Source organism: Glycine max, chromosome 1, assembly GCF_000004515.6.
Source record: "Glycine max cultivar Williams 82 chromosome 1, Glycine_max_v4.0, whole genome shotgun sequence".
NCBI classification, from domain to species: domain Eukaryota; kingdom Viridiplantae; phylum Streptophyta; class Magnoliopsida; order Fabales; family Fabaceae; genus Glycine; species Glycine max.
The window spans coordinates 1614534-1641131 of record NC_016088.4 but is presented as its reverse complement, the minus strand read 5'-3'; the positions used below and the strand labels follow the sequence as shown (position 1 = coordinate 1641131).

General features: G+C 29.8%; 3 protein-coding genes across 3 annotated transcripts; 2 read left to right on the top strand and 1 right to left on the bottom strand.

Annotated features, from left to right (window-relative positions):
• Positions 1-1418: 1418 nt before the first annotated feature.
• Positions 1419-4755, bottom strand: LOC100790333 (cinnamoyl-CoA reductase-like SNL6). The gene is made up of 5 exons (XM_003516993.5): positions 4440-4755; positions 4180-4337; positions 2633-2824; positions 1788-2125; positions 1419-1688 (listed from the first exon to the last, which is right to left on the bottom strand). The coding sequence occupies exons 1-5, from the start codon at positions 4567-4569 to the stop codon at positions 1607-1609; spliced, it is 900 nt and encodes a 299-aa protein (XP_003517041.1). The 5' UTR covers positions 4570-4755; the 3' UTR covers positions 1419-1606.
• Positions 4756-14478: 9723 nt separating this feature from the next.
• Positions 14479-15874, top strand: LOC100788211 (uncharacterized). The gene is made up of 3 exons (XM_003516989.5): positions 14479-15077; positions 15172-15344; positions 15446-15874. Exons 1-3 carry the CDS (start codon positions 14493-14495, stop codon positions 15561-15563), a joined length of 876 nt encoding a protein of 291 aa, XP_003517037.4. The 5' UTR covers positions 14479-14492; the 3' UTR covers positions 15564-15874.
• Positions 15875-19223: 3349 nt separating this feature from the next.
• On the top strand, positions 19224-24018 carry LOC100784494 (nucleolar protein 12). The gene is made up of 6 exons (XM_003516983.4): positions 19224-20054; positions 20167-20225; positions 20569-20638; positions 20756-20881; positions 20972-21100; positions 23160-24018. Exons 1-6 carry the CDS (start codon positions 19374-19376, stop codon positions 23640-23642), a joined length of 1548 nt encoding a protein of 515 aa, XP_003517031.1. The 5' UTR covers positions 19224-19373; the 3' UTR covers positions 23643-24018.
• The last annotated feature ends 2580 nt before the right edge of the window (positions 24019-26598 follow it).

Below are 26598 nucleotides of genomic sequence, written 5' to 3'. Positions count from 1 at the left end.
GGAAAAATGCAACAACAGGTTTAGCTTTCTTATTGCATTATATCTTTATTCTAAAGAAGCAAACTCTTAACACTCGCGTGTCTTCCCTCTACTTCTGCCCACCGACTTGAATTTATAATCCAGCAAAGCATTTGTTGGTCCAATGCTGAGTCTTCCGTTAACAGTTAATTTCCAGCTCCAGTTTTCTATTTTGTTTTGGGTCCTTAACTCCTGCTCTGGGCCTAGGGCACATTTGCACTAGCAAGCTTTCCCATGTGATGTCATTAATTATTCTAGGATACTAGTACACGTTAATACTCTAAATGAAAAATATATGAGCCACAAATTATAATAAATGTAAAAAATTGTTCATTTATTTGTATAACTAATTAAAAAATGTTAATCCTATATATGTTTGAATACAATCGAATCTTACTCAAGACTATAGAATAACACATCCAAGTTTACCAGAACAATAAACCTCCTAAAAAATTGACATGACCAAAGAACGTGTATTTTTTATTTTACGAGAATGAAAAATGTAATAAAATTTTTATAGGAACAAAAAATGTATAAAAATATATTTTAACATTTATTTTATTGAAAAATCATGAACAAACTTTCTTTATCACTATCACTAATAATGGTAATGGTACTTGCTCTTTTTTTTTCTTTCTTTTTTTGGGATTAAGCTAGGTACACGTAAATTTTATTCCATTTTCGTTGTGTTTTGATCTCAGAAAATTTTCAAATGATCGCCGGGAGATCACTTGTGATTAAATCATTCAAAAGTGTTCTCTCGTCGTCTTTTTCAAAAGTCAAGAGGATTTAAGCTCGAATTAATTGGCGATTAGCCATACTAAGGGGAATCTCTTGTAATTGTAAATCTTAGTACTATCATTTTAATAGTCAGATTCCTTGACAGCGGTTAAGATATTCAGTCTTAGGACAAGGTGCTAAGAGACACATTAGAAAAAGAAAAATGCTGATTTGCACGAAAAAGATTTTGTGAAATTTACACAAACGTTTATTCTATCAGATAATTAACATAATGTTTACTTAATAAAGGAAAATATCCGATGAACACCCACTAACTTATTTAACATCTAACTGAGAGAAAAAAAATATATATAATTATGACAAAATTTATGATATGATAGAAATAAATAAATAAATAATAATTGATATTAGTAAAGTGTTTAAAATAAATAATAATTCATGTCATTACTCCTTAATAAAAGGATAGCCTTCCACGTAATTGTTCGTAAGTTTCGTCCATGTTTTCATTCGCACTAATAGGGCTGCTGCTAGAAAAATGAATTTGATGTTTATTTAGTTATAAGAAGATGTAACATTGTAAATATAGTTGGATCTAAAATTAGTAGGATACAGGGGAAAAGCAAATTTAAAAACAGACAATTATTTTGCACTATCTAATGTTGAAATAAATAAAGAAATGCTTATTTGATTGAAAATACATTAATTTGTAATGTATAATAATAATAATAATGATATGGGGGTATAGGTACAAATTTTGCTAACATTTTGTACACAAATACTTTCCCGCAGAAAAACGGTGAAGGTGATTGATTGCTCTAATCACCGTTCAAAAAGATCACCATCGAAATCAAGCCTCGAAGTCCACCATCAATTTGTTCAACTTCTTGTTGTTAATTCTCTGTTCGATAAAACTCTTCCCGTAGTCATCACTGCAGAAAGCCAAAAAAAGAAAATGAGTTGAATATGTCAAGAGTCAACATTCAACGAAGAACACAAGTCAAAATGACCAAAAACGCCCTCTGACCAACCTTTGCTGCAAGGAGGAAGAGGCACCAGGCGTCAACTTGCGGGCGAGCTGAACGGCGTCGTCGTGGGTGTTGATAATGTGATTGAAACACAAATAACGACCGTAGGATGAGACATCCTCGTAGACGCAGATGTGGGCGTCGACCAAGAAGCCCAAATCAACGGTCACGAACACCCCATCCTCGTACATCTCTGCGGCTCCTCTTAGGTAAGGGTGTTTGACGGAGAGATCATGCGCCATCAATAAGCCTGCGTTGATGGACACCATGTTCACTCCTCTGTCCATTGCCAAGGCCCACGCGCTCTTCTCTGCCATTGTCTTTGACACCCCATGCCATAACTGTGCACACCGCCATCAATTATAATTCACTTTACACATACTTTCATTTCTTACAGTAATATATAAAAATCATCCTTTATTTTAAACCATTCATATTTTCCATTTTTTTATCTCTTTTTTCTATTCGGAAACTTTATGTTTAAATATTTTCTCATTTACTATTTATCAATTTGGCAACGTACCCAAATGTGAAAAGTTAAAGAGTACTTCCTAGGTCTAGGTTTTAAGAAAGACAAAATATTTTTTTTTTACTCAAAAGTATTAAAAAAAATTAATTAATTTTATCTTATTTATTATTATTTCTAAAATATTCTTTATTTAATTGAAGTTTTAGTTTGATGATTCTTTTTTATTTCTTATAATAAATTTCAATAAAAGATAAGTTAAAAGAAACTTAATTTTAATTTAAGATTGTGTAATTAAATGTAAAATTAACTAATTTTTTTTAACTAGGGTGAATAGATTTTTCTTCTTCTTTGTATTAGACACAGGAGTAAGGAGTAGTACCTTGAATTTGCGACAGAAATTAACATCACTCCAATGTCTCTCATCTAGATCTAGTTCCATGGTCTTGCGATCTTCCCTCCAAACAACTGCGGTAGCTGAGGAAGTGAAAATCACTTTATCTATAGTTTCTGTCTGAGCACATGCTTCCAGCACGTTGTGTGCTGCTCTTACTTCCACGTCTGCCATGTATTCCTGTATGTTTCCAACACTAGAGATCAGTTTTGAGACACAAATTTAATTTCAAAAGGTAAATTAAATGTTTGACAATTTTTTATTATAACATGTTATTATTAAGACTGTTTAATATTAATTTTTTATATAATTTTGTAAAAACTTAAAGATAGAAATATATAATAAACATCTGATTTTTTTCAAAAATAAAAAAAATAAAGAAAATCCAATAACGTGTTTTGTCAACACCGGTAACAATTAAACCGTAATAACTATTCCGCCAAACTTTAGCTTCTGGTCAAACAGACTGTCAAAAAATGCTGGCCATTAATTAAACACATGGGACAAATAACTTGGAATTGAAATTTTCGGTCAGGTTTTGGAAGAGATGTCCTACAAAAATTTGTTTTATCAATCTATGTACCAAAAGATTCTGATAAGATAATGCAAATATACGTAATAAAATATTCTTTAGAAAATAAAAAAATGATATATATTGCATAAAACTTTGTAGTATATATTGCAATTCACTAAATAAACTAATCATAATACTACAATAAGTGTTCTAAAAAAAAATACTGCAATTAGAGACAAAAATTAAATTTATATTATCAAGTTGTTTAAACAAAGTTTGAAACATTGTATTTGCGTTCCCATAGCGTGTAAACCTTTCAATATTAATATTTTCATCATGATTGCCAATACTTTAGGAAATAAAAATATTGATAAGATCTTACCATTGATGAGTTAAGCAAATAAGCTTTGAAAATGAACCAGCTCAAATGATTATGACATGTGAATGAATTATCGATCAACTACGAAGGTTAACCACATCAAAACTACAACTACAAGGTTAATTAATTAGCCAGCTAAAAACTACAACTATTGTATTAATTATCTACTTCGCTGTCATGGGCTTAACTCGTGGACAAGTAGGGAAATTGGAGTAACCAGGGAACAAGTGAGAAACTCAGGCAAATTGTGCCTACCACATACACCAATACATCGAGTTACTTACTTTAAGTTAATTAACGTAAACAAACTCTGCTATTTCTCAATTCTAACCCAACAACCATACCCAATAAAGAAAACAACTCATGGATTAGCTATTTTCATTAATTTTATTTTATTTTTTATTGCGAGGCTAGCTGGTATATATCCTGGACGAGGAGTATTCCAAGTCTTTTGAGGTTCTATATAATTTTTTTAAAATCAAGCGAGATTCTTTTTAGTATAAAAAAAATATAAAAATAATTAAGGTAGGCATTGATTTTAACTTTTAATTATTTAGATGAGACTTATATATAAATGATTTAATTCCAAATTAACGGGAAAAAGACCGCAAATTAAGAACGAAAAAGAAAAATGGTGCTTACATCATAATTTGGTTGGTCAAAGGGAGGTTCGAATGAGTAGAACAAACCAGAGCAACCTCGGAGAGCATCGATTATGCTATGGTAATCAAATGGGTCAGATCGAAAAACCCTAAGCTTATCGGGATCAGATGAAATTCCATTGAAAAGGTTTTCTTCCCCTGAGAAACAATCCCAAAGAAAATCAATGTCAAGGAAAGGGACCATAGTTCATAGCATAAAGAATTAAAGAGGTAATTGATTAATTGGAATAATTAAATTACCATATGATTGAACGGAGGCATGAACGGTGTAGCCCCTTTGGAGGAGTCTTTGGACCAGGCTGAAGCCCAAGTGGCCCGAAGCATCCATCACGCATACCGTATGAGTACTTGTGTCGAATGAAGGGGCCATGGATCATTCGTTGTTTCAGATACGATGAGAAATTATTAAAAAAAAAAAAAAAAAAACCTTGAAAGAAGATTTGTGTGTGTTGTGTTGTGTTGTGAAGTATGAAGAGTTTATGTAGTGATTGGTAGAGTTAGGGAAAGAAAGGGGAGAAAAGAAGACAAGAGAGAGAAAGGAATGAGTTGTGTTTATAAATAGCATTGAAAGAGTGTGGGGGGTAGATAAGTAGGAAGGAGGTAGCTGTAGTTTGATAGATGGACACGCGCACACCCCTGAGACAAATGCTCTTTTAATTAATTGTTTAAAAAAGAAATTTGCCTTTAAATGCTCTTTCAATAATGATAAGTAATTAGAGTCTACTGATAATCTAAAAACAAACTAATTTTTTGAAAATTATTAATTTTTTATAATAAAGATTATTAGTAAAATTATCTGGTTATTTTATGTATAGATCAACACATCTATTGTATTTATTTTAACATCTTGATATAGATATTCTTGTATTAGAAAGACTTCTAATTTTTTCTAAATATGAATTATGCTCCATTTATTGTTATATCATGTTGAATTTGATATAATTTACATTTTTTGAACAATGATAAATGCAGTTTGTTGGGAGTGTGCGTGACTAGACACAAATCTAAGTATCTAACTACCACTCAAAAACCTAAATATACTTTTAAATAAGGGATTTAAATTGTACAGGCAGCATAGTATCCCAAAGAAACAAAAATGATGTACTTATTCGGAAGGTTATCATTATCTTTCTTATCATTAATTGCATAATGATGTAGGAGTAATTATTGATAGGAATACGCAATCAAACACAATTTTTTCAACGATATAGTAGCCTTCAGTTTTCATCATAATAAAAAAAATAGATTTCACATTTATTTAAAAAATAGCTAGTTAATTTTATTAAATTGAATTATTTTAAAATGAAAAAATTATTTCCTAAACTACTTTTTATTATTAAGGAAGTTTAATTAAACAGATTGTATAAATTATTCTAAAATTCATATTTTTCGAAATAAACTATTTTCATTCTTTCACCAATTGATCATTTAAAGTTGAACTAATGACCTTTTTATTTAAAAATAAAAATAAACCATTAAGATGCTTATTTTATTTAGTTAATGTTATAAATAATATTTTACATGTATCACTGGAGAGTTATTTATTTTTAAAATATAAAAATATAAAAATTTTAAAAAACATTTAACATTTAATTTTACATGTATTTATTCTTATTACAAAATTGTATTTTAATATAAATTAATAAAATATTACATTAAAAATTTGCTCTTATTTTATTATAATTTTAAAAACAATTACATAAACTAATATATACATTATGTCAAAAATTATTTTATGCAATTTATAAAAATTACGTGAATTTAAAATAACATTTAAATAATCTAGAAAATTAAAAAATTATTACTTTCTATGATTAAATTTTTTTATTTATATATAAAAACAAGTTTACATATTTTTTATAAATTACATAAAATAATTTATATAAATAATTTATCCAATTTTCTTGAATTATATAATTTAAATAAAAAAAATTATTTGCTAAATAATTTTTTATAATTAAATTTAAAATATCAATTTGTAAGTGTCTTAAAAAATTAAAAATTAAAATTTTATTGATTCATATAATTAAAGTAAAAATAATTTACATGTTAAAATAAATTTACATAATTTATATAATTTAAATATTAAATGGTGCGTTTATATTGATTTATATAATTAGAGTAAAAATAATTTGTATATCAAAATCAATTTACAAATAATTTATGTAAATAGTTTATATATTAATTTCTGAAATTTAATTATAAATGTGTAAAATCAAAATTAAAATAATTAAATTATTCAAAATAAAAAATATATAAAATAGTATAAATTAAAAATATTTGTATATTAAATATTTTTTAATTTATAATTGAAAAAAGTAAATAATTCTTGATTAATGATACATATAAAATTGTATTTATAAACTTAACTAAATGAATAAATGTGTCAATAATTTATTATTTTATTTTTAAATAAAATTTCATGAGTTCAATTTTTATTAAAAAAATATTTTATTTAATATCTTACAACATAAATATCATGTTAACAGACTAAATATCTCAATTTAAAAATAAGGGAAACAAAATCACTAATTTAAAGTTATAATAAAATCTAAATTATAATTTAGTGTTTTTATATTTGAGAAAAAAAGTGATTTTTAATACTACTTATAAAAAATATTAGAGAAAGTATTTAATTATGTTATGTTAAAAAAAAACTCTTGAGATTAATTTTTTAGCCTTTTTTTCTTCACGAAGAAAATCTCAATTGAGAGATAAGAATTGTTTTATTAAAACATATACCATCGAATTAAATTTTTTAATAAAATTTATTTTTATCAAAATTCATAATTTGTTCATCTTAAGGCTTAAGACTTTTTTTAGGCACGTTAGCCTTGTTATTTGCTCACTTTTAACTGATCTTGACGAGTTAATTAACTTGTATGCGTCTCCTCACTCTAAAGTTTGAAGACATAGGCTACAATAAAAGTTCAAAGTTTCAACACTAGGTGTTTGGCCTAAAAGATATTAATAGAGTATCAACAAAATTTAAATTGCGTTAGAATGTACAGATTTGGCTGTGCACACATCAGCATACAAGAGGGGTTCTATTTTTGTTAAAATGAAGTATGTATCGTGGTATAATCAAAATTTTATAAAATAATTATAAAAGATATAAGATATTATTTATATTAAAGAGGTCTAAATCAATTGATTGAATAATGTACGTAAATTATTATAAATGAATAATATTGTCTTTGACCCCTACAAATATAAAAAATAATACATATATTATTGTTCCTATATAAAATACTCAAATTAAAAATAATATTTGTTTGGTTTTATAAGATTCAATTTATAATAATTTTTTGTATTGATTATTTTTAGATTACAAATACTCCTAATTTAAAGAAGAAAGAGAATGTATTGACAGACAATTAAAAGAGAGATAAATATATATTACAATGATAGTTTTAAAAAAATTATAAATTTAAGATAAAATTATTGTTATCAACTAAATTAATTACATTTCTTAATCTTGATGAATTAGGTATTTTGATCTTATATATAGGAATAGAAGGAGTATTGTTTATTCTAGATTTAAGTATTTTTTTAGTCCTTGTAATTTAATATTTTTTTGTTTTTTGTCCTTGTAAAATTATTATTTTTAGTCCTTAAAGTATTTTTAGATAATGTTTTGAAAAGTGAAAAAAAGCATAATTTACAAGGACAAAACAAAAAATAATAAACTATAAGGACTAAAAAGATATTTAAACCTTTATTTTATTAAAAACATGTAAGTGTTATGTGTTTTAGCCTTTTAATAGGTTCACAATTTTAAAGCAGTTGTCATATGAAACATTTTAATATATTTTCTTTATTCCAAAATAAGTGTTGTCCTAAATGTTTTAGTCAGATCAAGAAAAACTAATAAATAAAAGAAAGACAATAACAATTTTATAAAATTAACCTTATTAAATAGATGAAAGAACACATAATAAGATATTAGATTTGGCTGTGCACACATCAGCATACAAAAGGGGGTCTATTTTTGTTAAAAATTAAAATGAAGTGTGTATCGTTGTATAATCAAAATTTTATAAAATAATTATAAAAGACATAAGATATTATTTATATTAAACAGGTCTAAATCAATTGATTGAATAATGTACATAAATTATTATAAATGAATAATATCTGTCTTTGATCCCTACAAATATTAAAAAAAAATACATATACTATTGTTCCTATATAAAATACTTAAATTTAAAATAATATTTGTTAGGTTTTATAAGATTCAATTTATGATAATTTTTTATTGATTATTTTAAGATTACAAATAGTCCTAATTTAAGGAAGAAAATTTACAGACAATTAAAAGAGAGATAAATATATATAATAATGATATTTTTTAAAAAAATTATAAATTTAATCAATTAAATTAATTACATTTCTTAATCTCGATGAATTAGATATTTTGATCTTATATATAAGAATAGAGGGAGTATTGTTTATTCTAGATTTAAGTATTTTTTTCGTTATTGTAATTTAATATTTTTTTGTTTTTTGTCCTTGTAAAATTATTATTTTTAGTCCTTAAAATATTTTTAGATAATGTTTTGAAGAGTGAAAAAAAACATAATTTACAAGGACAAAACAAAAAATATTTTTCTAAGAATGAAAAACAAAAAATAATAAATTATAAGGACTAAAAAGATATTTAAACCTTTATTTTATTCAAAACATGTAAGTGTTGTGTGTTTTAGCCTTTTAATAGGTTCACAATTTTAAAGCACTTGTCATATGAAACATCTTAATATATTTTCTTTATTCCAAAATAAGTGTTGTCCTAAATGTTTTAGTCAGATCATGAAAAACTAATAAACAAAAAAAAAGACAATAACAATTTTATAAAATTAACCTTATTAAATAGATGAAAGAACGCATAATAAAATATTAGATTCAAAAAATAAAGTGACATTTATTAGAGATATTAGTCAAAAAGAATAATTAATATTACATTAAAAAGTCAAATACAACACTTATTTTAAAATATTTTTTTCTCAAATGTAACACTTAATGGTACATTTTAAACATTATCTTCTTACTCTTTTGATTAAAGAACAATATACATGATTACAAAAACTTTTAAAAATGACAGTTGCTCTTATTGAATTTATAAAACATTAAATATTTGACTTAATTGTTCATTTTACCACTCAATTTTCATTATTTTGTAAATTTTATCCCCCAACCTTTTTTTCTGCAAATTATACCACCTATGTTTTCAAGTTGTGTGCATTTTACCAATGTTGACCAATCACTAAAAAAAATTCAATTTTTGTGAAACAATGTTGTTTTCTTAGCTATATGATAATAGAACAAAGCAAAAAATGAAAACTTAGATGGTAAAATTAAAAAGAAAAAACTTTGCTAGTGAAATGCATAAAAATTGAAAATTTGAATGATAAAATTTGGCAAAAAAAACCTAATTAATAAAATTTGTAAAATTATGATAATTGAATGGTAAAATGCTTAATTAAGCCCAAATATTTCAATGGCCATAATCTTATCCATTGATAAATCTTCTTTGAGAGAATCTAACTCTCTAAATAATACATTTTTATTTCTAATAAAATAATAGATTTAGCAAATATTTTGTTTCTTCCTCACATTGTCCATTTTATAACATAATTCTTTGAACTCAAGTTAGCATTGTGGTGTAAGATTATATTGTATTCATATATAAGAGATTTATTTTGCGAAAGATTCGGTGTTTAAAATCCTTTGTTTGCAAAATTTTCTTGAATTAACGATAGTTACGTATGGCTAGAAAGATTAATCTTTAAACCAATGAGTTGAAAAATACTCGTGGTTTCTAACAAAAAAAAAATAACACAATTCTTTTTTCTTTTTCATTTTATCTCTCATGATTATAAAAAAATGGTATACAATCTTATTATATAAAAATAATTTATCTTTCTATCTTCCTTTAAAAATTTGAGATAATGGTCAAATAAACTATTCGATAAATCATTCATTCTTGAATATAAGTAATAAAAATTTCTCTTTTTCTTATCTCAAATCTTAACTACTTGTGTCTTATTTAGTGAAATTATCTTTAAAAGACCTTACATTTAATAAGATTAAAAAGTTTTTTATGTTTGGTATCAAGTTTCAAGGATAATTTAAGAAAAATATTTATTTTTTAATTAAAAATCACACAATTTAATAAAATTAATTAATTTTTTTAATAAATACAATATATATATATATATATATATATATATATATATATATTTTTTTTTTCTTATAATCTAATTGAAAGAAGTAAATTTTAGGAAACTTCACACATTACTCTCTTTCTGTTCAATTTCCCATATTGCCTGTCCTTAATACGACAACCCGCCTACGACAAGAGAAACCATTCGTTAGACAACAAGAAAATATTAGAGTTGTATTTTTTAATTTTGTATAGAATTATTAGAGTTGTATGTTCAAGCATGGTGTTCCATGAAAAAAAATAGGTGTGTTAGGTAGCAGCCAATAGTCCAACAGTTACCAAGTAAAATAATCAAAACAAAAGACTAATGTTATTTGCGCAACAAATTTTAACAATATGTAAGATAGAGAAATAAGACGAAGTGTAAAATAAAACAAGTGACGTGGTTCAATAAAAAAATGTATTAAAAATATTGTCAAAAAAATGTTCTATAATCAATATTACTCTGGAGAAAACAGCATGTCATAAGAAACTGCATATAAAAATATCACATTTTTCAAGTACATGGAAATATTGACCACATTATACTATTGGATATTTGTTTTGTTAGAAACTACTTTTATTATTCAATTACAATAGCAAACGTTTCTTAAGAGGGTTACAAAAAGAAAGTGGAAAAAAAAAAAGAAGAAGATGTTGAAGCAAGTTTTGGTCCGTTATGCAGCCATCATGGAACTTTTCCCTTTTCCTAATTGAAATTGAAATCTTAATAAAAATAACCTATGCAACAACTCAGTCCATAATGGACTATAACCTTAAAGTGCATCTTTCAATTGTGATGGCCTCGTATTTAGGAAAGACAAAACCGGCAACTTGCTAGTGGCTAGCCCCTTTTTTTACAAGTCTTCTCCATTTCTACCAGTTTTTTTTTTTCTTTTCTTTTCTTTTCCGGAAAGAGAGTAAAAACTAAGCTAAAAAGTAGAGGTGTGAAAGTGAGTCTCGTTAACTCACCATCCTTATGCTATTATATTATGAAATTTCGTGAATTATTATATTCACCATCCTTATGATATTATATAATGAAATAAAGAAAATCATTCTACCCTCGAAAAGATATCATGCAAGAGAAAAATATCTTATATAAAAATAAAAAAAATTAAATTTAAATTATATAACTAAATATGAATAATCAAAATTTAATATCATGTCCTCACTTAAAAAATCATGTGACTTTTAATATTAAATCTTAATTCTTCATATATAATTATATGGTTCAAATTTAATTTTTTTCATTTTAAAATAAGATGTTTCATCTCTTAAAATATGTTCAATTATACTCAATATTATATACATCACAAATAAAATTTTTATTATCCGAACTAACTCTTAAAAGCCCAACTCAATGGGCTTCTCTAAACCCAATTGCATCATCAGCAACAGACACACACTTACAAAAACCTAAACTATACTAATATAGAAGAAGAGGAAGAATTTATAAATATAAAATAACATAGTAAAAGTCGTGGTAAGATAATTAGTAATTTTTATACTGAAGAAAGACGTAATAAGATAAAAAAAATAGTTATTTTTAAAAAAATTAATTACTTTTAATAAATTGATTTAATTTATCAAATAATTACTCTTTATTTTTTTAAATATTCATAATTGGTAAATATATTTTTTAACATCTAAAGGAAAAGCTGATATCATGTGCGAAGAGAATAATCATTAAACTCTTAAAATAGAAGTTACTGTAAAATATAAATTGAGGGTTTATAAATTATATGCGCTGGGCCGCATGTGCGTAAAATAAAATCAATCTCCCTTTTTTGGTTATGGTGGGCTAAACAGATGACTATGACTTGATTGGGCCTGTAGCGATGCAATAACTTCGTTTGGCCCATAGTTTAATCAAGGAATAATTGAATTATAAAAATTACAATCAATATATTTTTTTACTAAGGCATAGACTAAATCCATTTGGTTTGATTTTTTTTGTCTTTAAAAAAGTGATAAATTATAGTATATATTATTTTATACTATAAAATACTATTTTTATGCCGATATAATTAATTCTTAAATATGTATTACTTTTTTTAATAATTAATACTCTAAAAAATTTAATCGGAACCCAAATAAAAAATAATTTTAAGAAAATCCAAATGAAAAACACAATTTATTAAGGAACTAAAATTGTATTTAAAACAAAACTAAAACATAACTCGGGCAATATGCTGATTTTTTTTCCAAGCGAGTATATGAAATTCGAATAATGTTTTTTGCTTTTTGGTCGAAAAAAATTCAAATCAAGTTAATCGACGTGAATATATCCAAGTGGCACTCGTTGGGCTTATGCCTTATAGAATGTTATATCATGTGATCTCACATGAGCCAGTGAGTACACGTGTTACCCAAATGGAGAAATATCAGACTCACTTTCCAAGTAACTTCATGCAGATGCAATGCATGTGCACCCATGACAAAACGGGGCTATGCATTGTTAAAATTTTCAGCAACTGGGTATTTGTTTTATAGTGTAAACAGACTTTTTTGGGACAAAATTAAATTTAGGAACTATTTGAATTTTTCTTAAAATTCGTGCATCGTATTTTATATAAAAATCCAAACATATATCTTTTTTTATTGAAAAAGAGAGAAAAAGAAGTTTCTGCATGTATAAATAATTAAATCAAATTAATATACATCTTCAAATTTATTTGTTAGTGTTATTATAAATTTTAATTGATAGTTAGTAATATATTTACCTAACGTGAAATAGGATAAATTTCCTTCTCTACAGAAACAAAAACGAAAAATGAAGTGTATTTATTTGTATTACTACAAAATTTAAATTATGTCATCTTGGCTTATAATGAATACTACCATACTGGCAAGGGCAGAGTATAGCAAAAATGAGATGAACCTTATCCGGTTGGTTCACTGTTAGAAAAGCAACCTTCTATTTCCTTTCTAAATTGACTTTTTCAACTCGATTTTGTCTGTATTTCAGACGAAACCATTTTCGCTAGAAAAACCATTTGAGAACATAGGAAAGGAAAGCACTTGTACCGTACCATTACTGCATTTCTGTCTGTGATTTATCTAACACGGAAAAAAATAAAACATATATTGGGAAATACCCAAGTCTTATATTGACATGAGATAATCTTAAGATAGAATTAATAAGGTAAGGATAACCGATATCTTAGAATGAATAATATGAGAGACCTAATTGAACCCCAAAAATTAATTCAAGGGGTGAGAGTTTAATCAATGTGGGACTTGAATTATTTTTAACACACTTCTCAAATCAAATCCTTCTTGAGTTCAAGACATGAATAATAAATGATGGATGTTTATCTAGGTTTCTTACATTATATATTCTAAGAACATACACACAAATATAAAACTAACATAGGAACACTTTTTAATGATTAATCTGTTCATTATTATTATTATTATCATATAAATAGAACTCTTGTCACTTGTTTGACAATTCTACCTTGCTTGCCCCATTCACAAGATTCACAAAAAGTGGATAAGACTTGTAAATTGCACTGTAAATTTTTGCAAATTGTAATGTGGTAGCCTCACCTTGTTTTGATGACGCGATTCTTTATCAACGTGGCGTAATATCTAAACTTAATCACCCTTCCCGTGGTTTTAGCACCTCCCTCCCATAGAAAAGCCACTTTCAAAACCTGTATTATTTTTAATCAAATTATCAACTACTAAATCAATTTAGGGTTTTTTTACATGATCAATTCACTGCTTATAACCTTATAATGTTCATTCAAGTATTTTGTTCCTTGTTTCATTTAATTATAATTTAAGCAGGAAGTAAAATAAAACGAATTTTTCCTTCATAAAACAATTTTAAAGGGGCCTTTTCCTACGAACGCTTGTGTTACAAAAAACACATTCTTAAATTCTCACACTGAAAAGATAATAAAACTTGTATAGTAATAAATAATTAAATACTTCTGTACCCAAAAAATACTATAATTTGGCATCAGAATTCAGAAGTGCACGTGCATCCCGACGCGTGTCGTAATCTAGAGCCCAGTAAGGTCAACCTTTTCAGCGGATCAACGGCCAATATTCGTTTAGAAAATTACGTGTGTTTAGCCATGACCATTAACCACCCAATGCATAAAGGGTGTTCGTTGAACACTTTTATAGAAGTGAGGGGTGATCGATCTTTTCCACACTCAAACCTAAAGAGTCTCATAAAAAAAACTATGCAAGCTTCTCTCATCCGAACCGGCTCCGTGCCGGTCCAGAACACGGTTCTCCCCGGTTCACCGCGAGTCTCACTCACGCGCCAAGCCTCCTTCTCCGGCGACAAGAGCCACGCGCATTCTCCCAGGTTTTCAATCCATTCTTCCCACTCCAACAACCGCAGATCCTCGTCGGAGCGCGACGACGAGAATTTCGGCGTTCGCCGGGATCTGAACCGAACCGGATCGCCCTCGTTTTCACCAATCGTACCTCACGAAGAAGACTTCCTCTCCGACGCCGCTCCGCGCAAGCTCGGAATCCGGCCGGAGGATCTACAATTCGGAGAAGGAGACGGTGGATTCCACCGCGGTGCGCCTATCACCGGCGGAAACGGCGGCGAGAGGATGAAAATCGGCGCGTACTACGAGGAAATGTTGAGGTCTAATCCGACGGACGCGCTTCTGCTGAGAAACTACGGCAAATTTCTCCACGAGGTGCGTTAAACCGTTCCTCCAACAAACCAATCATTGGATGAATAAGAAAAAAAAAAAGAGAGAGAGAGAGAGTGAACGATTTGAATTTTGACAGGTGGAGAAAGACACGGTGAGAGCAGAGGAATTTTACGGAAGAGCGATTCTCGCGAACCCTGGCGATGGCGAATTGCTTTCTCTCTACGGAACGCTTATTTGGGAAACGCAGAGAGACGAAGATAGAGCCAAATCTTACTTTGACCAAGCCATTCACGCCGCTCCTAATGATTGGTATTTTATAATCTATAATCTGAATTAATCAATCTCACATCTTACCCAAACAGGGAATAACGATAATAATTAATAATTGTTTTTATTAATTTTATATGCAGTACGGTGCTGGGATCGTATGCGCACTTCATGTGGGAAGCGGAGGAGGAGGAGGAGGAAGAAGAAGTTAACGGAGGAGCGACGGAGATAACGGCGACGGAGATGATCGTTGCTTTTTAATTTATTAATTTAGTTAACTTATTAGGGGGTTCGAGAATGTCACATGCGTGTTATAGTTCTAACTGGCGTTACACGATTATAATATTTTATAATAATAATAATAATTATAATAAATGGTATCCTTTGTTTGATGTATCTAACTGTAAGCTACAAAAAGGCCATACCACTAGAAGATGAGAGACTGAACTGAAAGCGAAACCTCTGTGTGTCCTTTTCGTTCCTTCTTGTTCCTTCTACAGCCTGTACCATGTAATGTAACTTGTTTGTACATGTAACTCTTTGCGGTATTTTGATGATATTATTATAGTTAATTTTCGTTCTTGAATCTACTTAATACGTTTCTGTGGTGTGTTGAGATAAGTGTTTTTAGTTAGCGACCGAAAATAAGTTTTAAAGTTTGTGTTTCTGAATTGAATTCTTTAAATGACCAAATCGATTTAATGGGAAATTGTGTGTGGAAAATCTCACATGATATTCGTTCATATAGTCATAAGAAAAATGAGACATATTAAATTTTACATTGAATAAAAATAATTTCGAGTTAAATTATATAATTTTTACCTTATATAAGCGCTAATTTTGTTGTAGGATTGAATTAAAGTGGAAACCTTCTTTTGATAGAAATCATAAGTTATTACTTACTACGGTTAATTCCTTTGTGCGGGGGCGCACTCATGTTAAAACTCTGTTTTGTTAATGACTCGATGCCTATTGTTTTGAACATATTTAGCGTGCGTAATTGCAACTTGGAAGTCCCTTTTTGAAGTAGAAATCCAATATAATTTTGGATTAGGCTTTCAAGCTGCTTTACTAATATAGAGACAGCAATATGCCTATCAAATATCAAGTATTAACGATTAAATCGGGCCTACCTTTTCCCCAATTGAACAGAAAACATCTCATCAAACTACAGCAGATTAAGTAATTAATTTTATACGACCATGCTATGCTGACCTTTTAGAAAAATATCTTCCCAATTCAGCTTTCCTTTCATTGCAGCTACAGTAGAGTAGATTAAGTAAGGAAAATGTTTTACGTACGTAACCTCTATTTTTGGGTGCATGAAAAAACAAACAAACGCGATAGAGAGAACAAATAAAGGAAACGATACTGATAAATGAAACAAATAAAGACATAAAAGATATAAAACCATTTGAGAAAAATAATGGAATAAATGTGAGATAAAGACGAAATTAGGTATAAAATGAAAAACAAATCACTAATTTAGTCCTTTAAGTTCTATTTTTTCTCTTATTTAGTCCCCAAAGCAATAAAATTATATAAAATATTTATCAATTCAGATACTAATTTAAAGTATTTTCAATATATAAAAACTACTTATCATAATTTCATATATTTTTTTTAAGTATTATTTTAGGATGCATTTAAGAAAGAAAGTAAGAGTTTATTCAAAAAGTAATTATACCACCGTCTGACCTTTTAGAAAAATATCTGTCTTTATCTTTATCAATTCAGCTCCCTTTTTATTGCAGACAAAAATAAAGCGAGCCACACCATAAATTGCCATGATTGTCCAGTCTTTTAATTCGTCGCATATAATTTCCAGTAGTGGGGAAAGGGAATGCTATATTTCAATGATCCAATGTAATGGATGACAGCATACACACACTGTTTTATTTCACTTGCATCTTCCCCTTTGAGTCTCTGATGCCATTTGATAAATGAAGCGTATAATTTGTAACAATAATTGAAGGAAATCACCAACATAATCAATTGGGATATGCATGTGTTTGTCTCAGCTTTTAGAAAACCGTTTCTGTGATAATTTTTTTCTTCTAAATCTCAGAAGTTATTTTTTAACAGTTGATTGAAGTAATAGACGAATTGCACTTTCACATACTTAAATGACATTTTGATAACACAACTGACAATAGATTACATTTTTGAAAACCAAAGTGGTAATTTACCCTAAACGGCTGATGGGTTTTTTCTTTTATTATCATCTCCCTTGCCTGTTGTAATAGGACATTGATGAAGAAGAAAATCTGAATTTGTTTTGCTCTTTCTCCTGATTCCACATAGAGCACTTCTATTTTTTAACGCCCTTAGGTTCTTATTGGGTCAATTACAATAACCAAAAAAGTGATTATTTTATTCATTCTGATTTGCTTTTAGTTTTTATGCTTAAGCATTTGAGTTCGAGGGATTGTATATTCTTTGCTTGTCATTCGACTGAGCCTAATGACTAAATGAAGCTAGTCAATTCTTGACCAACCCAGACTATTCGGCTGGTAGACATTTCAGTGCCTTTGTTTTTAATGAAGAAGAGTTAACATAATTTATGATGAAATTGATAAAAATCAACAACACGTCGTGTATCCTATTAATGAAGTAGGATGTAAGAAAATTGTGAATTGTCTTATTCATGTTGTAGTCTTAGGCAAACTTGCCCGAAGAAGTGAAAAATTCCAACTCAATGACCAACACTTGGTGTGAACAAGGTCGCAGGCAAAATTTATTTATAAGGAAGTCATGAATCAAATAATTTAAATTTTTTAAGATTATATGTTTTTTAAAACATAATAACCATATTAAACGATTAAAGGATCTACCATATTAACGATTATTTTTTTAAAATAACAACCTAAGACTACTATTATTTTGGAGCACCAAATTAATCTTAGTTTAGGAGGAAATATTATTATTTAGATCACCATAATATTGGTAAGTGTCTCAAGCTTTGTTAATGATTAGTCTTCAATGAACTTGACTAATTCACTTTTAATGAGATTATTTATTTCCATCATATTTTTTTAATTACAAGACTCAAATTTAATACGTTAATCAAAATAAATTCTACTGAGACCAATAATATATTAATGACATTATTTTTTTTTAAGTTCACAAGTTTTTTTAACTAAAAAGAACAGTGTTAAAGTTAAATAGGACTACTATAGATAATATGGTTATTTTTAAAAAATATTTGATGTAATTATATATTTAATACTTAAATTCACAACTAGTTACGTTGAAAGTTGAGAAAATTTAAAAAATATTTTATTTAATACATGTTAAATTTAGTTTTTTTAAGGCAACTATTTGTAGTATTTAAAAGATAAAAAATAACTATAATTTTGTAGAATTTATGATTCTCGGTAACACTCAGTGTACTCGTCAAATTTAAAATAAACATTATACATTATTGTTTTGCTATTGATGCCTAATTGGGAGTGCTGCGTTTGCTTTTACCGTAAAATAGGTTATTTGTAAGTTGTAACTAAATTTGTTTAATGATATTTTAAACTTATTATAATAATTCACCCTCACACAAATTAATAGCATATCCTGCTATTTATTTTTGTTAATAACATGTATTATTATGTAAAAAATTTAATATTATTAAACAATAAAATCAAATTTAATATAACTTTTAAAATAATTATTATAAAAATATTTTTTATTGTGTAAAATAATTTATAATTAAATGATAATAAATGCATATATTATTTATACTTTGTTGATAAGTTTTTTAATCGTGAATTAATCTATACATTTATTAATGAATAATATTTTTTTTATTGATAATAGATAATATTTTTAATAATAAATAATAATTAAGACATCCTTAGTTGGTACTTGGTAGAAAAATAATGATAAATATTTTTGTTCTTTTCAAGGTTTTTTTTTTTTGTTAAAATATATTTTTGAAGTTGTCTACCTGACAATTGCATTTACCTTCCCTCCTTCCACCTTAAACCGATTCTAGGGTTTCTGCCTTTCAAAAACTCCGTTTTTGTGAACAACTCCACCACCGATTTCCAATTCCTTCGTCCCAATCAAATTCACGAAATGGGTAAGAAGAAACAAAAGAACCCGCAACAATCCTCCGAAACCGACGCCGTTTCAACCCCTTCCAGCATTTTCAGCAAACTCTTCGCCAACGCGCCGGAACAGACCACCGCAACCGCCGCTGCCTCTCTATTTTCCGATGACAATCCCTTTCGAAGAAAATCCGCTCCACTTTCTTACTCAACAAACCGCACTCAAAACCCTAACAATGGCGACCACCCCGTGAACACCGATTCCAGCGAGGAGAAGAAGCGGAAGAGGACCAAAGACAAAACCTCAGCCCCAGCCCCCGACACCGTTTCCGTAATCGAACCTTTGGAGGAACCGGGGAAGAAGAGGAAACGCGATTCCGACGAGGGAAAAGACCTTAGTGTGGGTGCAGAAGCGATAGGGAAGAGGAAAAGGAAAAGGGACGAAGTTGAGAAAGAGTGGGAGGAGAAGAAGTATGGGGCTGTGGAGGAAGGGATTGAGAATAAAACCGTTGGGATTAAGAGGAAGACGTTGGATGACCCAGCTGATATGATGGTTTCAAAGGAGGGTTTTGATAACGAGGATAAGCTCTTGAGGACTGTTTTCGTTGGGAATTTGCCCCTCAAGGTGAAAAAGAAGACTCTTTTGAAGGAGTTTAAGAAGTTTGGTGAGGTTGAGTCTGTGAGGATTCGTTCTGTCCCTATACAAGATGTAGGTTTTCCTTTATTTCTGTGTGTTTTGTACTAATGAGTTTTGGATTTACTTCTTTATTTTTGGGATAATAACTTCATGTTTGTTTGTTCCTTTTTACGTGATGAACTAGACCAAGAAACCTAGGAAGGGAGCTATCCTTGCGAAGAAAATAAATGATGCTGCTGATAGGTAATGGTTCTGAATCGAATGATTAATGAAAATATTGTTAATTGTTTGTAGAGAATGCGGTTATTTTGTATATGTCATTTGATTTGAAATGATTCTATGGATTCAATAGAATGGTAAAACCTGTTCGTTTTGGGCTTGGAGAAATCATTACGTTTGCTTTTATTTCTTTATTTCATTTTAAGGAGAGCTGTAAACACTCATTTCATGTATTATATTCTGCAAATATGGTTTTTTGTTCAGTGGTCAAGAGACTTGTAGTCAGTTTGATAAGAATAGGAGTTTTTTCCGTGTAAAGGATACCTTTTCATGTGTTTCTAATTGACAAATATTGTGATCTTTGCAGTGTTCATGCGTACATTGTTTTCAAAACAGAGCAATCGGCACAGGCTTCTTTGGCACACAACATGTCACTGGTATTCCCTTGTTTCTCTAAGTTGGGTTGGATTGGATCACAATTAAATATGGTGTTCTTTTGTGAAGGTTTGCTGTTGACAGTTTTTAAATATTATTGTTTATTCATCTGGCTATAGGTTGAAGGAAATCACATTCGTGTTGATAGGGCATGCCCACCCCGCAAGAAACATAAAGGGGAGAGCACTCCACTTTATGATAATAAGAGAACTGTTTTTGTGGGCAACCTCCCATTTGATGTGAAGGTGTGCTTCTGATAGATAGTTTTTATATTTGAGGTCACAGAATTGCATCACTGTTGTCTAATGGATCTTACATGTGATCCTTTTCTGCAGGATGAAGAGCTTTACAAGTTATTTTGTGGTATATCCAACCTGGAATCAAGTATAGAAGCTATCAGAGTTGTTCGAGATCCTCATCTTAATGTTGGAAAGGGTATTGCTTATGTGCTATTTAAAACAAAGGTATGCTGTTCGGGTGCCAGACTAGTACATTTTCATGAAATTTCTTACTATAGGCTCTTCTATATTTAGTTCAAATATATGTTATAATTGATGTTATCATGTGCTTTGCTTTTGTTGGTGAAATTACTGAGGCTATTTGTGATTGATAAGGCCATAAAAGGCCTAATTTTTTCATGAAGAAAAGAAACCATTGTATTTGTCTGATTACTTTTATAATTGCATGTTATCTATTTCTGAAAAGGAGATATTTTTTTGTGCTGGATCATAAGGATTAAAATGGACAGTTGATTTCCTTGTTCTTGATTGTTTTTACTTTGGTATTATGGGTTGGCTGCTTCATATATTGTAGCATGTCTTTAGGTACATGCCTTTTTCAAAAGTTACCTTCTTTAAAGGAGTTTATTATTAGTTAGACTTAGAGACCAATACATATCATAGTTGCGACTATTGTGGAGGAAGGATGCAGAGTGCCTCAGGCCCCTGTTAATCTACTTTTGCAGAGTGTTTTGAGGTAGTCAGAAAAGCAGCTTCCAATCGTTCCTGCTATCCTGGAAAATTATGGTGCTTGCTACTTCTGCCCTGTTCTTACACACGGCAAAATCCCCCATTTACCATGCCATCTTGTTTTATGCATCATTGAAGAAGCCATTTCCTGATGTTTTACATCAGAAAGCACGTTTTTCTGATTTGATAAGACTCCTTACACTGACCCAGCTCTCCAGCAGTGTTTCTGGCCAGCTTGCAGCACTCTGGTCCGGTGTTGTCTCTGACCCAACCTCTTTTATGCATCACTCCACAACTTCCTTTTGGTCTCTTCATGAGAGGCATCTGTTCTTTTTTCCACCTCAGCATCTCTATATTGTGTTTTCTCTCTTCTTTGTTTCATTCTGTTTTTGTTTTCTGATGTGGCAGTGTTGCCTCACCTGTTCTGTTTTCTCAAGGTGTTTCCCTACTTTTGAAAGAGGTCACTATTTTGATTTTTTTTCCTTAATGTTCCTTGGCATCTGTTAGCTCGTGTGTGCTTAGCTTATAGTATAAACCCTAGCAGTTTTGGAGCTGGCTGTTGTGCACCGCTTTTTAAATCCATATGATTTAGGCCCTCTGTTTACCCTGTCCGATTACTTCAGTCCACGTTTCCACACTCTTGTTAACTCATAAAGTATGGAAAGTCTCCCCTAATTACAGCACTGCAGAACTTCCAACGGTCTGCACCTCCCAGTGCCCTAAGCCCCTAACCCTCTCACAAATGACAAGATGATTTCTCAACCTTCCTTCAAATTTATAGGCAATCTGCATTAATTTTTCTCTATCTCAGCCCAACAAACCAACAGATATCAACAACTCTCTTACTCACTAGCAAATGTTAAAAACTATTAACAGTCCTAACAATGAGTGACACCCATTAGGACATTTTCTTACAATGAAGAAACCTCTTGAACTTAAAAAAAGTGGTGTGGTTGGACTTGCAGTGCAAGGGTTTGAAACCACTGTAATTGTTAGTTCTTTTATTAATCTGTATCTGGAATAAATTTTACTTGCTTACATATTCATGCTCACCACTCGCCAGTTTTTACAATTTAATTCGGCAATTAGGAGAAAACAAAAATAATGAGAAAAACTGGTTACTTATTGCAAAATAAGCATAATTTCAATACACATTCCATTTTATATATAGGTTAACTTGGGGTGATGAGTGACGACCCTCAATTGGCTTTCTTAGCTCAAGTCTGAAGTGTGGTTTAATGTGTGTTCGTGTGACTGTAGACAAAAGGAGCATTTTAGGGTAGCATATGGTGATTTCTAACTTGTGATGGCTTTTCTTTATGCAATAAATTGTTCTTTGGTTTACACTGTTAACTCCTCAAGTTGTTACTGGCATAAAACCATAGCGTTGTGTTAATATTCAAAATGGTGTTTGACTGGGTATTAATCGAGACATGCTAGGTTGTTAACTAAGGTAATGTTTACTGCATGCACAACGAAAAAGCGCCATAAAGAGTGACTTATCCCTAGTAACTCTATTGATAAATATTATTAAAGTTATGTCTTGTAAATGCAGGAAGCTGCTAAATTTGTTGTTAAGAAACGGAACTTGAAGCTTCGTGACCGAGAGTTGAGACTCTGTCATGCCAAAGCAGATGCTACCCCGTCTAAAAGGCCAAACCCATCATCAGCACATGCTCCTAGTACCCCCGCAAAAAGGCCAAACCCATCAGCACATGCTCCTAGTACCCCTGCAAAGAAGTTTTCCGTGGCTTCACGGTCTCCATCAAGCAGTAATAACATGTCAAAATCAAACAGAAAAACCAACACATCTTATCAGGGTCTACGTGCAACCAAATCTGATGTGCACAAGAAAATCCAAGGAGGAGAAAAACCAAAAGAACGCAAGACAAAAAGACCTTCAGTAGCTGCCAGAAAGGCTAAAGCAAACTTGGTCAAGCAGAGTGATCTACCAAAACAAGCAGGGATGAAACGCAAGGTTGATAGTCGTACTCCAGACAGCACCCTACGTAATAGGAAAGTAAAAAAGAACAGGTAGCATGTTTCTTATGTAAGGGATTTGTTAGCTCTGGTTAGAATTTGGCTCTAATCGTTGACGGAGAAAAGAATTTGTCAACACTGGCATGGTTTTAAGGCAATGGGAGATTTCTTCAAGAATGTTCTCAGCAGACTTAAAGGCACATTTGGCAGCGAATGGTTAAGAATTAAGAAAAATCAGTGGACTGGGATACAATTTACTCATTTAAAAGGATTTAACATTATCGTTGCTCTTCATTTTATTTTAAATTTGATGTGTAATTTTAGTTTATAGTATGCTCTTATTGGTAAGTTGTAACTTCCACTGTTGGGCCTTGTTAAGGCTTGTAGCATTTCCTGCCTTGGAAAGGAGCATTCGTCAATTCTTTTCTCCTTAACCTTTTTTCTTATATTGTTTCATACTTTAATATGACAATGATTCAGGCGAATTTAATTTTCTCATTTTATCATCTGAATGGATTGGTAGGCAATGACAAAAAACTTCATCTTCTAAACCTATAATTCAGTTACTTGTATTCTTTATTTATTTTTTCTAGGTGGTAAACGTTACGTAAGGAAGAACAGAGATGAAGAAATATTAAAGGGATAGCCTATTGCGAAGGATTAATTCAAGCATGCAAAATTCATATTTTAGAGCTTAATCAATTGAGTTACGCAAGGGACTTTTCAACTATCCATCAACTCTTTGCTTTTCCTGATACATGCATAGGGCCCATTCCAATTTTCACACAGGTGACACTTGTACATGAAGCGTGTAACACACTAAGATAAAATGCTCAGCAAGTTTTTTTGTATTGAAAAAATGAAAGTATAACTGATGTGCAATCTAAATGATAGGAAAATTCTGGAGAACACATCTTACCTATATTTAATAGTGCATGGAATCATTGGGAGATGTAAGGGAAGTATCTATTGGATGCTAAAGAACCAACAGCTGCTGACTTTACGAGTGGTTGAAGGAACAGACTATGGTCATTACATTAAATTGGACGATGGTTAAGTAAGAAACATGGAGAAAGTTGTTTTCTCTGGAAGCTCGAAATAATGATGGTTTAGGGCTGCCTAAATCCATGGACTTTACAAAAGTTAAGTGAAAGCTATGTACTTTGAGAATAAAATGTTTCACTTCATATTTGTGAGTGTTTTACAATATATATTTATTAGCATTGAAATCCGTGCTGTACGGATTTTGGAAGAAAAAACATTAGAATGAATGATAAATTGAGCAATTGAATAAAATAAATAAAATTCAAAAAACTTTTCAGCCAACACATGGTGGTTGCCGAACAGTTTTAGTAATACTATTGATAAGTGATTTACATACTACTTGTGTTTTCCCTTACATAGTACGTGATGCATATATGCAAATATGCAATGAGGAATGAATACATTGTCACAAAGTGTATCAAAGCTTCCAAGCTACAAACGTAAGTTTCGACAAGGCATTAGGGCTTTCTTTAAAAATAATAATATATAAATATTCTATAATTTTAAACATTCTACTAATGCCTCATTATCTCTCTTTCTATGACATCACAAAACCAATACGTATATTTTTTCCTTACTTTTATCTTTTTTTTAGATGTTGGATAGGTTAGTTGGTGTCCTTTAAACATTTTTATTAAATAATATTTATGTATCATTATTCAAACATTTTTCTACTTTACAAGACATTACTCGGTAGGATGTCATTATATCAGAATATGTAACCCTTAAGGTAATGATTAGCAAAATCATTTGAAGCTAGAGCATCTCCGATGGTGGTTTTTTTTTTTTTCTTATATCACTTTTGGTGAATGACAAATTAGATTTAAGAACTTGAGCACATTTTCACTCCGACAATGAAACTACTTAAGAACTTAAAATAGGTCTTACAAATTAATAACTACTATTTCACTTCATTAAGAAGGGATTCTTAGGATATCTCCAATAAGAGCTTCTGTATTGACTTCAACAGTACATAACAACTCATGTGAATTTTGCATTATTAGAGAGCAATTGTGTGGACCAGCTTATTTTATTGTTGTTGCTATAAATACCATTGGCATTTTTCTCACATAGATGTCATCTCCAATATGTATAAATGAACGTTACCATTTCTTTCACTTGTCCAACTGACAGTTGTCGTCTTCTTTCTCTCAAAATGCAACAAATTTTAACATTAAAAATTGAAGTTACATATACTGTGAAAATAATGTTATAAACAATACACAATATATACTAACGGTTAAATTTCAAGATATGGAAAATTAAATTTTATAACATTTTTTTACACAATAATCTTTCAATTTCTCTTTCTATACTTTTTTTATAAATTCTAATCAATATAATCTCAATTAATATATTAAATTAAAAAATAAGATGAATAATAAAATATAAAAAAGGAAATATATTATGGAGATCATTTAAAAACTTTCGTGAGTCCCTTAGTTGAAGAAAAAACTTAATTGAATTGCTCGAAATTAGAAAGGTGGTATAACATCACAAAATAAATAAATAAAACATGAAATATATAGTGTAACAACTCCCATGCTCTTAATTGAATTGCTTCATTAAATATGTATGAGAACCATTTCACATGACAGCCAAATCAACCCACTACAACTCTAATGGTGCCCCAACTCAGAAGTGGTCCTTAGTTGTAAAAACTACTTAAGCAACTCGCATGCTTACTTAATTTTCCTCGTATACTTAGCTGGGACGGTAGGTTCCATATCCCACCTGCCACCATTGCACATGGTGCACTGATGATTCTATGTTTTTTTTTTATCCGCAAACGTCAGTTCTTAGTTTTTATAAGTGAAAGGAATTCAAATCCACGATTTTTTTTTTTTTTCAATCATTAAATCGTCCTTATAACTCCTATGGGCGTAATATTATAAAAGGAAACACAGAAAGTGGAAAAGTAACTGTGTAACCAAAGTTACCAAATGATAGGAGAGATCAGGGAAAACATC